Genomic DNA, 15,827 nt, shown 5'->3' on the forward strand with positions numbered 1-15,827 from the left:
CATTGTTTGTGTTTATTACCTTTGAAATATATCTGCACCACTAATTTTAATCGATTTTTATTTTGGGATGCACGAAGGTCTTAGTTTCTTTTTAAAGTGCCTAAACTTTAATATTTAACACTAAACCTACCGACCGTTTTCGGTCGTTTTCCCTAGCACACTCGGTGACAGACAGCGGTAGGATAGGATACTCCATAATTTTTTTCTTGGAAAAAAAACATAAAATTTAATATAATGAAAAATATAGGGGAACGTTGGCATGGTTCGCACAGAGTGAGCCTTCAAACAACGTAAATTTTCTCTTTATTTGCAAAGAGCTAGTTCGTCATTTCTTAGCCATAAGATAGATCATTATTAAGCTCATGAAACGAGATGAGAAATGGTAAGTCAGCTCTTTGTAAACAAAGAGAAAATTCGCAATGTTTGAAGGTTCACTCTGTGCGAACCATGCCTATTGCCTATTTTAAGAAATTCATGAAGTTTGATAGGTACATTGTACCGTTTAAATATGTGTTTAATTTAAAAATATTTTAAACTTAAAAAAAAATATTTTTTTTCAAATGCCTATAAATTTCACTTGTTAAAAATAGTCTTGATCCTTGTCTTGATCAGTGAAAGATGTGTTACTTCTAATAATAGGGGGAAAGCGCGCTACCTCCGAATGTCTCAAGCTTCGAATAACCCAGTTTTTTTTTAATATGTTTTTATTGCATTTTACCAATTATAACATTTTAACAGCTACTCCAATAATGCCTGACATTTTTTTAAAAGAGTCATGTGTCTAATATAGAAAAAAATAAGTTGTCCGAAGCTTGAGTCGTCCGAAGGTAGAGCGCTTTCCCCTATAGTAATAACAAGAATAAAAAAAAATTGTCAGGAAAAGAGGAATGAAATAATAAGTAAATTTTGGGAAAAATCAATATATTTCAATTTATATTATAATAATGAATTATTATTATGATATGCAATATAATAAATATTGTTCACTTTTATTTTAATTGTCAGTCCAGAAAGCAATTTTGATCTGTTTATTTTTTTACGATTACTCATAATTTCATTTATTTCAACTATTTCAATATATTTTAAAAACTAATGACAATAAATTTTGCATTTTATTTGTTTCACTACTTTTCGTAATTTAATGATTCAAATTACCTCATTTACTTTTTATTTATTTTTCCGATATTTCAATAAACATGTTTTTCGTATTTATTACTGAATGAAACGTGAAGGAAAAAAGCTAAACTGGTTAAATAATCCCATTAGAAGGAAGTGGGTTACCTTTGAATTGGGGCAACTTTGAAATTTGGCTTTTTTCTCCCATAATGTAATTAAGCCTTATTGTGATGTAATTCACTTTCGCAATTGGTTTGATTAGCTAAAAATATCTCAATAAGGTCCAGTTTTATTGAACAATAAGAGAAAAAAGTCCGTTTTCAAAGGTGCCCCAATTAAAAGATGCCCCACTTCCTCCTTAATTCTTATTAGCATTATTAGGGATCGTTCCCTAAACTTAGAGAATTTTAATTAATTCTTATGCATAAAGCTCGTCCTTTTAAACCAGGAAAATTTCATAAAATAGATGAAATCAAAATTTTCATTCTTTAAACGTATTCCATATCTCTATCCCTACTGAAAGCCGAAATCACAAAACCCAAAATCCTAAAGGCGAAATCCAGATTTGTCAAAATCCTGAAAAGCGCGCCATCACACAGAGGATAATGTGCGAAATATGGAAATAATTTTCCGAAATACAGAAAAAATTCCTTTGCCTTCAGCAAAACGCGGGTACAATCATGGGAGTAACTATGACACTAATTCAGGATTTTGGCATTCAAGAACTTATCTTCGAGATTTTGGCGTTTAGGATTTTAGCTTTCAGGATTTTAACCGGGATCAATATAGTAAGGTGGGGTAATTGGATCGTCTTCCGAAGAGTGCTACTTAAACGCTTGCTTTAGGACTGATGAAATTCTTTTTTACTTCTTCTAAATCCATAGAATTATTCACTGTTTCATTCAGAAACATAATATAAAAAAACTATCTAAAATATTAAAGAAAATTTATAAAATAATGATAATACTGAAATAATTTAGAATGCACTAACTGGGTCGCCTTTTCGCTAATTCACTTTTAATTAAACTTTTGGATTTAAAACACTTTTTCACAAGGAAAAACAATAAATGTTTTCAATCGACCAGCTGTCATTAGCGAAAATATCACTGCTAAAATTTTTTTTAGTGAAGAACCCAGCTGGCACAAGATTGAAATGAGTCGATTACACTCACTTATTCAATGGATAAAAATATTATTTCTGCTTTTTCTCAAAGTTGAATAGTTATAGGGGAAAGTACTCTCCCTTCGAACGTCCATGCCTTCGAATAATGTGAATTTTCTTTTGTTTTTCCTAAAAGACTTACACATTTCTATTAAATAATAATTAGATTATCATAAATTATTGATAATTACAGGATAATTATGTGTAAATCTCTTAGGAAAATAAAAGAAAATTCACATTATTCGAAGTCATGAACATTCGAAGGCAGAGTACTTTCCCCTATTATGCTACTGTAGTGACTATATTCACCAAGGGGTAACTCATTTCGGGGAACTCGAGCCAATCTGGCTGGGGAACCCATGCATTTTTTTCGGGAAACCCGGGGAACCCATACATTTCTTTGTGAACTCGAGCCAATCTGATTGATTATGAGTTACCCCTTGATATTCACTGAGAAAAAAAGGTGTGATTAACTTTTTTCCTCATAACTTTAACACTTTTTAGGTGTAAAAATATATCAACATTTTTTTAATGTTAATTTTACACCTTTTTAAGTGTAAAATTAACATGAAAAAAGGTAAATTTAACCCCCAATACACCTAAAAAGGGTAATATTTACACCGATTTTGGATCAATACTGCAGGGTAAAATTAACATTTCCGGAATGTTATTTTAACTTTTTCGGATTTCTCTCAGTGTTACGGAAATAAAAATAAAAATATTATTTTAAGTGGATTAGTCATAAAAGATCCAGATAGCGAAGCGCCCGGATTAGCACATTTGACTGTATATCCCACTTCTTCTCGTTCGAATCCAAATTGAAATATGCAATATGTTTGAGGAAGAAAGGGTAGATATTACCCTTCATGAAAATATCCTGATTAAAAAAAAAGTATGTGCCTGAAGCATAGTGATTTATCCTGTAGATGGTATACTTGGAATTTTCCTCTTGAAAACCTAAATGTTATTGTGCTAAGATGTAAGATTCATTGAGCAGTTGGTGAATTTCATTGAAAATGAAACTTACAACTGAAGTTGAAGTCTTTTGCCCATGTAAAAGATATGAACGGACTGAAAGGGTAATTAAGACGTTAGATTAAAAGCAAAAGCTGAAAAGCTCAAAGGGTTTTTGGTTGAGAAATCTTTTGGACATTCTGATGGACATGTTGGCTTTTTCGAGTGTATATTTTGTAACAGAAAAAGATCCAAGACTTTCTCTCTCTAGTGAAAATTTGTCAAGTATGATGTGCTCAAAGGGCTAGTGGACTGTCTCGACTTAATTAGAAATCACCCAAACTGCCATGCAATGGCAAAATTCAAAGAGGCCTCTCTACCATGCTGAAGATTAATCCTTTTCAGTTATATCCTAATTTTAAGAGGGGTACACAGCCCTAATAATTGTGCAGGACCACAAGTTGGCAAGTTTTGTGTTTCTGGCATGTAATTTGCCAACATATGTTCTTTGACTCAGTTGTGGAAAGTGTTTGTGGGGTACAGTTTGGGGGGGAGGTGTGGGTTGTTGGGCCTAGGATCAGTGAAACACCTCATCATCCTCGGAAATCCTCCTCTCATCTCTGCTTACTTACCTCCTGGAGTTGGCTTTACTTGGAAAAAAAAATCCCTAAATGTTGCTGAAAGTGATTTTAATCACCCATCCGAAAACTCACATCCTGGAAGGGTAATACCGATATACTGAAACCGGGAATAATCCTGGGGAAATTCACAGGTTTAGTGCGAGAGGGTCCTTGGTGGTGCAATTTACGAGACTGTGCTGTTTTCGGGAGGGTCAAATTGAAGGGGGAATGGGGAATTGCGAAGGTGACGGAGCCGAAGAAAAAGGATTTGCTGGACAATTCGGTTGCCTTTGATGTGTTTAGCGCATTATCGGGTGTCGGCGAACAGGACCGGAGAAGCCTCCTCCTGCCAACTGGAAAGTCGGGAAGTGCCAATGTGATGGCAGGGAAATACCTGCGCACACTACCTGGTTCCCTATCTCTCTCACTCTCATTCACTCATACTCCCCGGCTTTTGCATAACAGTGTATCTTGCCGCCGCGACTACTAACGCATCCGCCGCGGCACGCGCTTACTTCTCGCTCACGCAAAGGCATCCAGACGATTTACTGTCACTGTCAGTATTCGGCTATCCGAACAGGATCATCGTCAGCCCGAATGGGCATTGCGCATACAGCCGGTTCTACTGGAGAGAGACTGTGTCCGTCACCTCTCTGTATTTTGTCTCTCAGTTTGGCTTCGATCGTGGGACGCATTGGATGTGCTCGGTGCATCATTACGTTAATTCGTCTCATACGAACCGTGTATTAAATCCAAAACATTTCTCTGTCAGCTGAGTCCGTTAAAAAGAAATATTTGGCTTTTCTATCGTAAAGGTTCCGTGACTAAAGTGCGCGTAGGGTCGTGCAATTGACCAAACGAAAAGGTATCTTAACCCGTGAAAAAGTGCCCAATTACCATTTCATTGACCGTACCTCGATGACAGTTGCCGCTCTTGCAATTTGATTTTATTTCCTCGGATTCTTTTATTTTTCCTGTTTTATATATTTTCTCGTGTACAATTTAACTTGGTGAATGTGTTTTATTTTTCCATTTGGGACTTGTCTGTATTGAATTTATAAGTTTCTTGCCATTCATTTTGGCTTCACTCTCGCAAACTATTATATGCTTCGGGGCTCTTTTCTATGTTCCACCGACTCTGGGTATATTTCTGTTACATCTTCTTGGGTTTTTAGTGCTGTGTGTGTTGTGCATGAGGCTTTTTCATTGAGCGTCCAAAAAGGCGTAAGAAATACATAGTCAAGACGAAAAAATAACACAACCAAAGAAATAACATAAGTGAATGAGGCAAAAAAAAAGTAAAAGAGGCAAATCATTTTGTGAAATAAAACACTCTGTAATTAGTGTAGTGACAGTGTAAATCGTATATATTGAGGCACTCTGTGAAGTTCTTGGTGTCGTCTGGGAATTGTGATTAATTCGAAATAACTTGGCTGGAGGAGCACGCAAGCATAAGTGTGATCAAAAATGTGAGATTACTAAGAAATTCCATCTTTCCTATTATATTGCCTATACCTGTACATGCTGTTCTTTCCAAAAAACCAAAAAAAAATCCTCAAACCATGCTAATAGAGACATTAGAATTTCCGCTGTCGAATGGTCAAAGCACTATATGGTGTGAACTGGGGGAAGACCTCTGTGAGATACGAAGAAACCAACTGAAAACAAGAGAAACAGAAGCAAATGCCCCGAGTCTGTGTATATGTGTGAGATGTGGGTACCCCGAAAGACTTTGTTAGAAAATGACTCTATCTCGGGATAGTCCCTCCTTCAGTGAGCAGCTGTAAGATACCAGAAATAATATCTCAATGTTTTGCTCTTCCGCCAAAAGAATCCACTTCTCTCAGACTATTTCTCCTATGTATATGTCCTTTCCTCTAACCCTCCGGGGTCCTGGCTCTATGTGCCGATTCCACGTAATGATGACAGCTGATTCGCTCACTGAGGAACATCTGCCGACCAAAATGACGCGTTCAATTCCCCAAGACACTGGGGCACGAATCTCATGTAATTCTTAGTCCCTCAGTCTGATGGGAGATAATTTTGGGGTTTGGCCATGCCTTATCCTCCCCCAAACCAATGTTTTTTAGAGCGAAAATGAGCCAAATAAGCAAGAAATGGGATACTACCCTGCCTTTAGGGTTAAACCTTCCGCATCATTTGGTCCACTGACTCTCACCGCTCAGCCACAATCTTATCAATTTCGTGCCGAATGATTGGTAATTGCAAGTGAACTCCTAGCGTCTTAAAAGGTAGTACAGCACAAACCCAGTAATTACCAATTGGGTTTGCTATTTCACCTTCAATGATTTCTTTAACATCTTCAGTATGAAATTGCCGTTTTGCCAACATTGTGCTGAATCAGCGCGATATGACCCTACTGTTTAGATTAAAATAGATCCAAACAGTGCCGGTGTCCAGTGGTAATGATGGTAGCCGGATCGTCTATCTGCAATTATTTGTTTATCGAACACATTCGCGTTTGTCAGATGCGGTAGATGAAAACAGGAGTGGTGGATGGTGTTGAAAATAGTGCGTCTGATTGATGGTTGTTTGGCGCTGAATTATGAATATTCCATGCACAAGTACTGTATCTGATTGCTCGAACTCCACAGAAGAGCGGCATGTCTAACTCTTTGGTTTTTGAAAAAAACATTCGAAAGACTCGAAACTTCAGTAGGAGAGTCCTTTTAGGCTCTCCACATACTCTGTCTTCCAGAACTTCTTATTTTTCTAGTTTTCCTTTAATGATAGATAGATGGATAGATGGATTTATGAGTCAATCTTCCACTGCTGATGGATGAGGAGCAATGTGTAGTGTCAGTGAAAGTTGATGGTGTTGAATTAATGTTTACAATTGTTCTCCCAGTTTTTGATGCCCTGAAGAAGGTCCCAACCAAGGATCGAAACGTCGGCCAATAAAAACATAAAGAAAAACAAGAAAGTTCTTAGACCGAAATTCCAAAATCTGACTCATGTCATCCTAAGGCCGGCTTCAGACTGGAGGTTTAACCCAGTTCCTGAAGGTCTCAAAAATCTTAATAATAAGCAATCTTATTGATTTTTCAAAATCTAATGAATAATTTTCCCTTAATATTCAATCCTAAACAACAATTTCCTAAGAAATTATGCTTGATAAGGAATTAGATGAGTTAAGCCAGATAGCTAAGCCCTAGGTCTGATGCCCGTATAACGGTCGACTCTCAACATTGAATTACTTTTTGGATACAACCATAACGGTCGACTCTCAACATTAGATAGATTTATTCATCAACAATGCTTTCGAAGTATAGTTTCGTTTTCGTGAGATCCGTGTAGTTGTTAGCGTCCATCGCCGTCTTAGCGTTGGTGTCCTTACATCTAGAGCAAAACGGTCATCTGATCTATGTATGAATCTGACCTGTTTATGGCAATATATTTTCAGCTAGTAGCATCAATCACGCATTTCCTGAATACAAAAAAAACCAGACTAATTAAAGACTAGAAGAATAATTTTTGGAATCCAATCATACTATGAATTAAACAATGTTTAAAATTGACTTTTTTCCTTAATAGTTTATTCATAGTGACCCCTGTAAAAGTTTTAAACTATAAGTTGTTTGAGCTTACCTTATTCTTGAAGATACCAAAATCTGAGGGGTTTGTTTGCTGTTCTTCTATTAGTCTATGTCAAAAGTAACTAAACCATTTGCTTGAAGAGGCCTTAACTTAACCAAAAGTATTCAATTAATAAATCTATTAGAATAGGGCTTGTCCTCGTTCGAAATAGTTTTGTGCCACTTTTTTGATACTGTACTACGGGCTTCAGACTTAGGGCAGAATCACATTGACAGTAAAATGCTCACAGTATTTCGTTAATTTACGCATTGCCATTGCAATTCTTACGCAAATTCTCGATTACCGTATTACCTTATCTCATACTCGGCGGCACTAGGTAAAAATAATATAAGAAAATTGAAAAAATAAAACAAAAATGTGCGAAAAACCTAGAATTAGTTTCTCATACAGTTTTTTTTGCTCAACGTTTGTCGAATTTTCGTTTTATTTCTCCAATTTCTTATATTGTTTTCACGTAGTGCCATTGAGTATGAGATAAGGTAATACGGTAATCGAGAATTTGCGTAAGAATTGCAATGTCAATGCGTAAATTAACGAAATACGGTGAGTCTACGGCGAGCATTTTATTGTCAATGTGAGGTTTAGTCGTATAGTTTAACTTATAACTTATTAGACAAGATTTTTTGAAAAAAAAATTTTAAATTAGATATTTAGAGCTAATAAAATATATTCCATTTTGAAAAAAAAAAACATTGAAATTGCTTGTTATTTAGGATTTTGAGACCTTCGGGAACTGGACTAAATGTTTAGTCTGGAACCTGTATATCCCTGGTTCATTAAAGGCTAGATCGACCATATCTTCTTGATATAGAAAGGTTAACTCAAAAGACTTTAGAGTTCTCTAAAAGTTAGTAGCAGTAGAGTCCTTTAGTAAAAAGTAGCCCTCTCTAGTTGTCCTCTTCTTTTCGAACTAAACGACTAAACATTTTAACTCCTATTCGAGAGTGTCACATTCTTGAAGATGTTATACACCCGTTAGAGTCATTTATTAAGGTTCCAGAAATGTGTTTTACAATTGGACACATCTTGTCCATAAGCGCAATTTGCTTAACCATTTAATTTTAATAGTTTTAAAAGAATCTTTGTTAAGCAGCTTGACGAAATTTGGAGTCGTTTGTAAGGCCTTTTAAGACCGGAATTGCATGATCCAATTAATCCCAGCCTATTTATAAATCTGAAACTAATCTTTGTCCTATTCCTTAATTATTTCAAATAGATGGGAATCAGTAAATTCTCTGACTTAAAAAGATTTAAAAAAAATAAAAAATATATTTCACATAAAAAAATATAAAAATTAGATATCGTTTTTAATAAAATATTAAAATTTTGTAATGAAAATTATATGGGTTCTACTCGTTCTACTCTATATTAAAAATAAGGTAGTACTTATTAAATTAAGGGTTTAGTTTAGACAGTAATTTGAAAGAAAACTTTTTGAAAAAAGGGGAATCAAGTTTAAGTAGCGGATCGAATGAGTCATGAATTAACGAAGTCCCAATCTTCAAAAATTTTATTCCAATTGACCTGGAACTATGAGACAGTATTTTGGAAAAATTTAGGTTTCAAATTTCAAAATCTATATTAGTAACTAAATGAAATGTTTACAGGGGACCCGGTCAAAATCTCGAAAGTCAAAATCCCGAATGCCAAAATCCCGAAAGCCAAAATCTCGAATGGGTCACAATCCCAAATGCCAAAATCCCGAATTATTAAAAGTGTCATAGCTATTCCCACAATTGCACCCTCGCATGCTGGAAGCAGACGGAAATTTTCTGTGTCTTGGGAAATTACTCTAAACATTTTTTCCATATAATTTTATCCCTTTCAGGATTTTGAACATTCGGGATTTTGGCTTTCGGGATTTTGGCTTTTGGGATTTTGGCCATTTCGGGATTTTGCCTTTCGGGATTTTGGCTTTTGGGATTTTGGCCCTTTCGGGATTTTTGCTTTCGGGATTTTGGCTGCCTCCGTTGACAGGCACAGTGATTTTGCTCAAAATATGAAATTGAATCACGCAAGTTCGAGCATTCCGCGAAGGGTTATTCACTTTTCAGTCATTTTAAATACAACATGAACTATTTTGCATTCAGTACAACCGATAGAGAATCATCATACAATGCAAAAATTTATATCAATAGGTGTATATTTTCATATGCCCCATGGATGTCATGTTTTTGGGTCTAGACTCATTCTAAATATTTAGTCACATCCACTAATTTTTCCTGTAGTCAGGAACAGTACAAAAGTTTTGGTCAGTGACGAGACAATATATTATAGGGGGGACGATATCGATAGAACCCGTATAGATGTTGGATAAACAATGTGGAATTTAATCCAAACAATGGACAATGGTAGATATTTCTCAGCATCTCATCCATTGGTTGGGACTGTCTTTCGGATTTTAGCCACCCACACGGAATCCTAATTAATTTTTTATTATGAACCATCTTGGAGTTGTATTTCTGCAGATTTTCGCAATTTATATAGCGCATCCCAATTGATATTCTCGCCTCATCGTTCAAACATTCTCGACAAGTCACTATCCAATGTAGCTACCTCTCCCCCTATGTTTCGATCCGTTTCTCCCGCGGTGGATCATTTGCTATAATCAAACAATAATTCAATTGCAAAGAATCGTGACCATGAAGACTTGACTGCGAACAATGCTGCCCGCGGGGATGAAATTCATCCACCATCCAGATTGTTTCGGAGACATATATATATATTCGCGGAGTAATGTTTGAAATGGATAAGACAACTAAGACGACAAGAGTATCCAACGTAATATCGAATATTTCATCATTCTCCAATGGAGGGAGAGACAGGAGATGGTATGAATAAAAATCTCGAGAAAAACCAACCACATCCCCGAGTCATTCATCTTCATTGAGAGACGAAAGATAAATTGAATCAAATTGACAAAGCCAAATTCTACCTTCTTATATTTCCATAGCTGTATTTCGATGGATAAGACGTAAAAGTCACTACCCATCATCCTATTATTCTACCCGGAAGATGTTAGATTTTCAGGTAAATCAAGAGAAATGACAACTCAATTAGTGAAAGAATATCCGATAATGCATTGTAATTATTGCTCAGTGAATGATTCTTTTGTGTTAGGAAAATGAGAAATTCTGCTTTGCTCTCAATCTATTGAATCACTTCATTTCTTTTCATTATCTATCCCACTTCTGAACTTGTGAGTTAGACAATTCCCCAAAGAGTCACTAGAAATCACAAAGGAAGAATCTTCTTATGGTATAATGTTCTTTAAAGACTTTAAGAATTTTCGTTTTCAAATTTGGTTTGTGTATAAGGATTTTTTTCGATTGATATTTTTACATTTGATAAATTGAATTGATTTCCTATGTTTTTATTAGATACCCCCATGGCTATTTTCCGAAAAATTTGAGGCATTGGACTAGTTATTAAAATATAATATTATAATGGACCAAATTTATTTGAAACACATTAAAAAATGAATTTTTCAAAGCTTGAATCGTCGAAGGTACTGCGCTTTCAGCTACTCGATTATTTATAATCATTTCAAGAATTATTTTTCGAAATTACTTGGAATTGGCATATTGATCGAATAAGGATGGTATTTTTAAAAGCCTTATTTTAATAACAATAAAAATTTTAATGGTTATCGTATTTGATTTCCCTTACTGGTACCAAATTTAGTTTAAGATTTTGACTGTAGTATGACTCTTTTATTCGTAAATTACTTATACAATGGAACAAATATCTGACCATTAGACTGTGTTTCCAAGAAAAAATCGGAAAATTAACAAAGAATATCCCATTCTACTACATTCCTCAATAGATCATTCAAATCTTAATCTTCACTAATAATACTTAAAGCCATATAATAGCGACATATCACCCGTACGTTACCTTTATTAAAATTTAGTATTCTCACTTTATTTTGCATAACAGCTTTATTATTCAAAGTGTAATCGATTGATATGGATGACTCTAAATTATCAGGCTAAAGTGACTTAAGTGATATATGGCTCTTTTCAGTAAATGTGAGGAATAGGACTACCTTTTAATATATTGTTATTATTTTGAGTTAGATTCATTAAGGAATAACTACACACTTTAGTTATCCTAAGCTTGCATTGTCCCTAGGTTCCCTTACCGACCGGTCATAACCCTATTTCCTTTATCTAAAAGCTCTAAAAGTGATGATTTTGTGATAAAAATAGTGATCGGTTATAAACCAGTTCATAACTGATTGGAACCGGTTCAGTTTTCTCAGAAATTTCAAGATTTTTTTTTAACCTTCGACCTTGAAAATCCGTTATTAGGAATGATTCAACGGTATTTCCGTACATGGTCAAATGTCCGCCTGGGTAATCTCTAAAACATATCCAAAATTGAAAAAGAAAATCGCACGACGCGTTTTCAACCAATCCCAAAAAAACATGGTTTTGGAGGGGAAGAGAGGGGTGGGACATATTAATGGTCCCAGGGTTAACTTATTGGGGGGTCCTCCGAAGGTCCCAAGTCTCTATCTCTCACCATTTTGCACTTAATTTTGATTGAAAATAAAACGCAAAAATAAGACATTTTTAAGACACTCGTTCCTTAACTTACCATCAAGACTGGACCCCAATTTTAGTTCTGAACATTAGCAATAGTTCTTTGCAAGAGATAATTGTTGATATACAAAACATTTACCGGCAAACTTTCCCTTAATCCCAATTTTTCCCAAACGTATGACTTATTTCGGAATACGATTTTTTTCCAAACGTACGACTTATTTCGAAAAGGAGGGGTATATGTCAATAAATTAAATTTATTTTAAAAAACTTAATCATCCAGGTAATATCTTTTGTGCATTAAGAAAAAACCTGAAAAGTTAAAACAACTCTATGGCAGAGTTGAATTAACTCTAAGAATATCGATGAAATTGTTACTCTCTTTCGTTGTAAATTTTAGTATAGTTGAAACAACTCTTCGTGCGAGTTCAATGAATTCGTCGGATATCGATGTAATTATTACTCTTTTCCGATGTAAAATTTCATCTCGGCTGAAGTATATGCTTAAGCGTTTTCGTTTTAAGAATATACTTCAGTCAAGAAGATTTTCGTGTGACAAAGTTCATAAGGAACATCAACTAGAAATATGCCTAACAGTGTTTCATGAAGACATGTGCGTGCATCATACGTGATATTTCGCTCGGAACATAGGAAACTTGACCTCAAGAAAATATTAATAAAGAAAATGATAAAATAAAAAAAAACATAAAATTGTAAAACATATTCATTTTGGGATTTGAAAGAGTTATTTTAACACTAAAAAAGATTTAACTCTTAAAACAAGTTATTTCAACTTTTAAAATGAGTTATTTTCAGTCTTAAAAAGAGTTATTTACACTCTTTTGTCATGTAAATTTTAGGGAAAAAAAGCTAAAAACAACTCTTCAGAATATTACACCTAAACAGAAGTAAAATCAACTCTAAAATATAGTTCTTCGAAAATCACAAGGAAAATGAGTTATTTCAATATCGATTCGAGTAAGTTTTACTCGATTATTTTTCAGAGTGTACTTATTAAGTATTTAATAACACTGAGGAAAAAGGGGGTGCGATTAACTTTTTTTCCTCGTAACTTTAACACTCTTTATGTGTAAAAGTATATCAACATTTATTAATGTTAATTTTACACCTTTTTAAGTGTAAAATTAACATGAAAAAGGGTAACTTTAACCCATAATACACCTAAAAAGCATAATATTTACACCGATTTCAGATCAATATTGCAGGGTAAAATTAACATTTCGGAATGTTATTTTAACTTTTTCGGATTTCTCTCACTAACTCAGTGAAGTTCTTAACTCAGTGACTTAATTTTAAGGTGTTTTAGAATCGGAGTTTTCGTTTGGAAAATCTAGGACACGAAAGAAAAAATTTAACAGGATTTTGGGATAATTGTGAGTGAAATTACATTCCCGGAGTGCTATTGAGTCTAAAATGGAGAGTCTTGAGTCCATTCCATCCAACAATTTCATTTTGATAACTGCGCACCGCTCAGTAAAGTAGTTTCATTACAATGCACTTGACGTGTTTTTTTTTACTTTTCTAAAAGTCTTCAATATCCGTAGGGTCGAAGGAATACATTTTCGGCAGGGAGCCCCTATTGACACTTTTGTTAAAATGTTGAAATTTATTAATTTAATCTAATAAAATTTAAGTAATATGACATTTTTTATTAATCTACGTTTTTCAATAAGAATAGGTGCTCAAATTTCGTATTCCAATAGTACAGAGTACGGTGTCAATAGATGTTCGTTTCACCCTATTCATAAGAATTATCTTGAAAAGTTGTTTTCTGGTTGTTTATTAGTTTTCGATTATACTATGTCTTTTATGTTTTTACATGAAACTTCTATAATAGATCATGGTTATAGTACAAATCTGAAAATTCAAATGCGCTTTTGTTACACTGAGAAAAAAAGAAGCTACGATTAACTTTTTTTCGTCATAACTTTAACACTTTTCGGGTGTAAAAATATATCAACATTTTTTAATGTAAATTTTACACCTTTTGAGGGTAAAATCAACATGAAAAAAGGGTATCTTTAACCCATAATACACCTAAAAAGGGTAATATTTACACCGATTTCGGATCAATACTTCAGGGTAAAATTAACATTTCCGGAATGTTATTTTGACTTTTTTGGATTTCTCTCAGTGTAGAAACAATAATCTAAATTTAAAAGCACTGAGTTACTCTTTGTACTTATACACAAAATACTTTTTAGAAACTCACCTTTGTTTATCCATTAAACATAAAATCACAGTATGGAGATTGTCGTGCAAAGTTGAAAGTTGCCGTATATACAAGAAGCTTGATGGCATATCAAAGTGTTATTTATTTTTTGCGTAGGTTCACGGGGTCAAAATTGTTCAGCAATGTTTCAAGTCACTGCAATATATCACGTTTGAAAGTGAAAAAAAAGGCCTCTCGATGTGTAGAGAAATAAATGGTGAATTCTTTCAATTCTCTCACATACGACAATATCTGAGACATTTATGTGGTATCGTTTGCGATATATCTTATCTGGCTCAATATTTTATAATCTTGGCATTCAAATAAGTTCACACTTGGATAAATTTCCATCTGCAACAGGCCAATTGAGAATCACTGCCAAGTTTCGATGGTATATAATACTTGTAAAATTGCAAACGATAAATTGTATGCACAATTGGTTGATAGTGTTGGTTTGGAAATAGTTGCATTTGGTACCTTTGGTGCTTTTGTGAATTGTTGGGAAGGTGGGTACCTCACCTTTTGCTGTATTTATAGTATACCTGTGTATTGGCCTCTGGGTTCAAAATTCTTCAGAAACCGGTTCCCATGGATTCCATCTTCAAGACATACACAGACTATTCTCTCTTTCTCTCCAGAGAACCAATCTCCTTCCCTCCATCTCTACCATTCACCTTTATTGCTTCATTTACTCACGAGAATCAGTGGCTGTTTCAGTTTTCGGCGAAATCTCTTGTCCACACCGAAAATTTTCAATAGTAATTGGTCCCGCGAGAAGAATTTGTTCAAATTGCACCAAACCTGAGATATTGTTTTCAGCAATAATCCACTCTCGACAGCTTGCAATTATCATTATGCGTACGCACTTTCATGTTTCGGATGCATACAAAACAGCTCCCCGTGCGCGCACGAAAATTCAATATATACAGAGCACAATAATTGAATTAAAAAGGTCATATTAGTGGGTGATAAGCACCAACTGAAATTCATTCGACGCGGAAATTCATTATTTGCTTAATGCAAATTCTCTTTTGTTTCTATATCCCCATTTAGAATAATTAGTAATTGCATGGTTTCTTCCTCTTCTTTTTTTTTGACCAAAAGAGAGTACCATCTGAAACGAGTGCAGAAGACAGGAGTTCTTCCTTAATATACAGATAAAGGCCATAAATTGTGCAAGGAAAAAGAGTCACAAAGGCAAGAGAAATGAGTGAAAATCCTGTAAAAATGCACAAGTTGGTACTTTGGAAGCTTATACCCTGCCTCATGGTACTACTCTTGCTGGTTGATACAGCACAGAGTGACTACGAGAATACGTGGAATTTCTATTATGAGCAGCCGTGCTGTGGGAACACCAATGGACAGCATCATTTGAGGCATCATAGAGGTGAGACATTTAAGTCGATATATTAAAGGTGGAATGTATTAAAATATGTAAAAGACCTGCCATCCTGTTAAGGGTGGTGCACATAAAATAAACCAAATCAAAAATGAACTTAACGATGATCTAACAAGATCTTAACTCACCTGGCTATTTACTCAATTAGAAGTTGAAAGAGAAGCCTCTTTCAGATTGT

At 34.6% G+C, this 15,827-nt stretch overlaps 1 protein-coding gene across 2 annotated transcripts in view; it reads left to right on the forward strand.

The window, feature by feature from the left end:
• LOC129802524 (semaphorin-2A) overlaps window positions 1–15,827 on the forward strand; it is a 610,443-nt gene that overhangs the window by 159,955 nt on the left and 434,661 nt on the right. The window contains exons 1-2 of one of the 2 annotated variants that reach the window (XM_055848428.1): window positions 4,522–5,321; window positions 15,355–15,637. The exons of the other annotated variant lie outside the window; for it this stretch is intronic. Of the exons in view, the coding sequence (XP_055704403.1) occupies window positions 15,457–15,637 (181 nt within the window). The 5' untranslated portion in view covers window positions 4,522–5,321; window positions 15,355–15,456. Of the gene's footprint in view, window positions 1–4,521; window positions 5,322–15,354; window positions 15,638–15,827 lie in introns of those variants that run through there. 2 annotated transcript variants of the gene reach the window in all.

Source organism: Phlebotomus papatasi, chromosome 2 (assembly GCF_024763615.1).
Source record: "Phlebotomus papatasi isolate M1 chromosome 2, Ppap_2.1, whole genome shotgun sequence".
In the NCBI taxonomy this organism is placed as follows: domain Eukaryota; kingdom Metazoa; phylum Arthropoda; class Insecta; order Diptera; family Psychodidae; genus Phlebotomus; species Phlebotomus papatasi.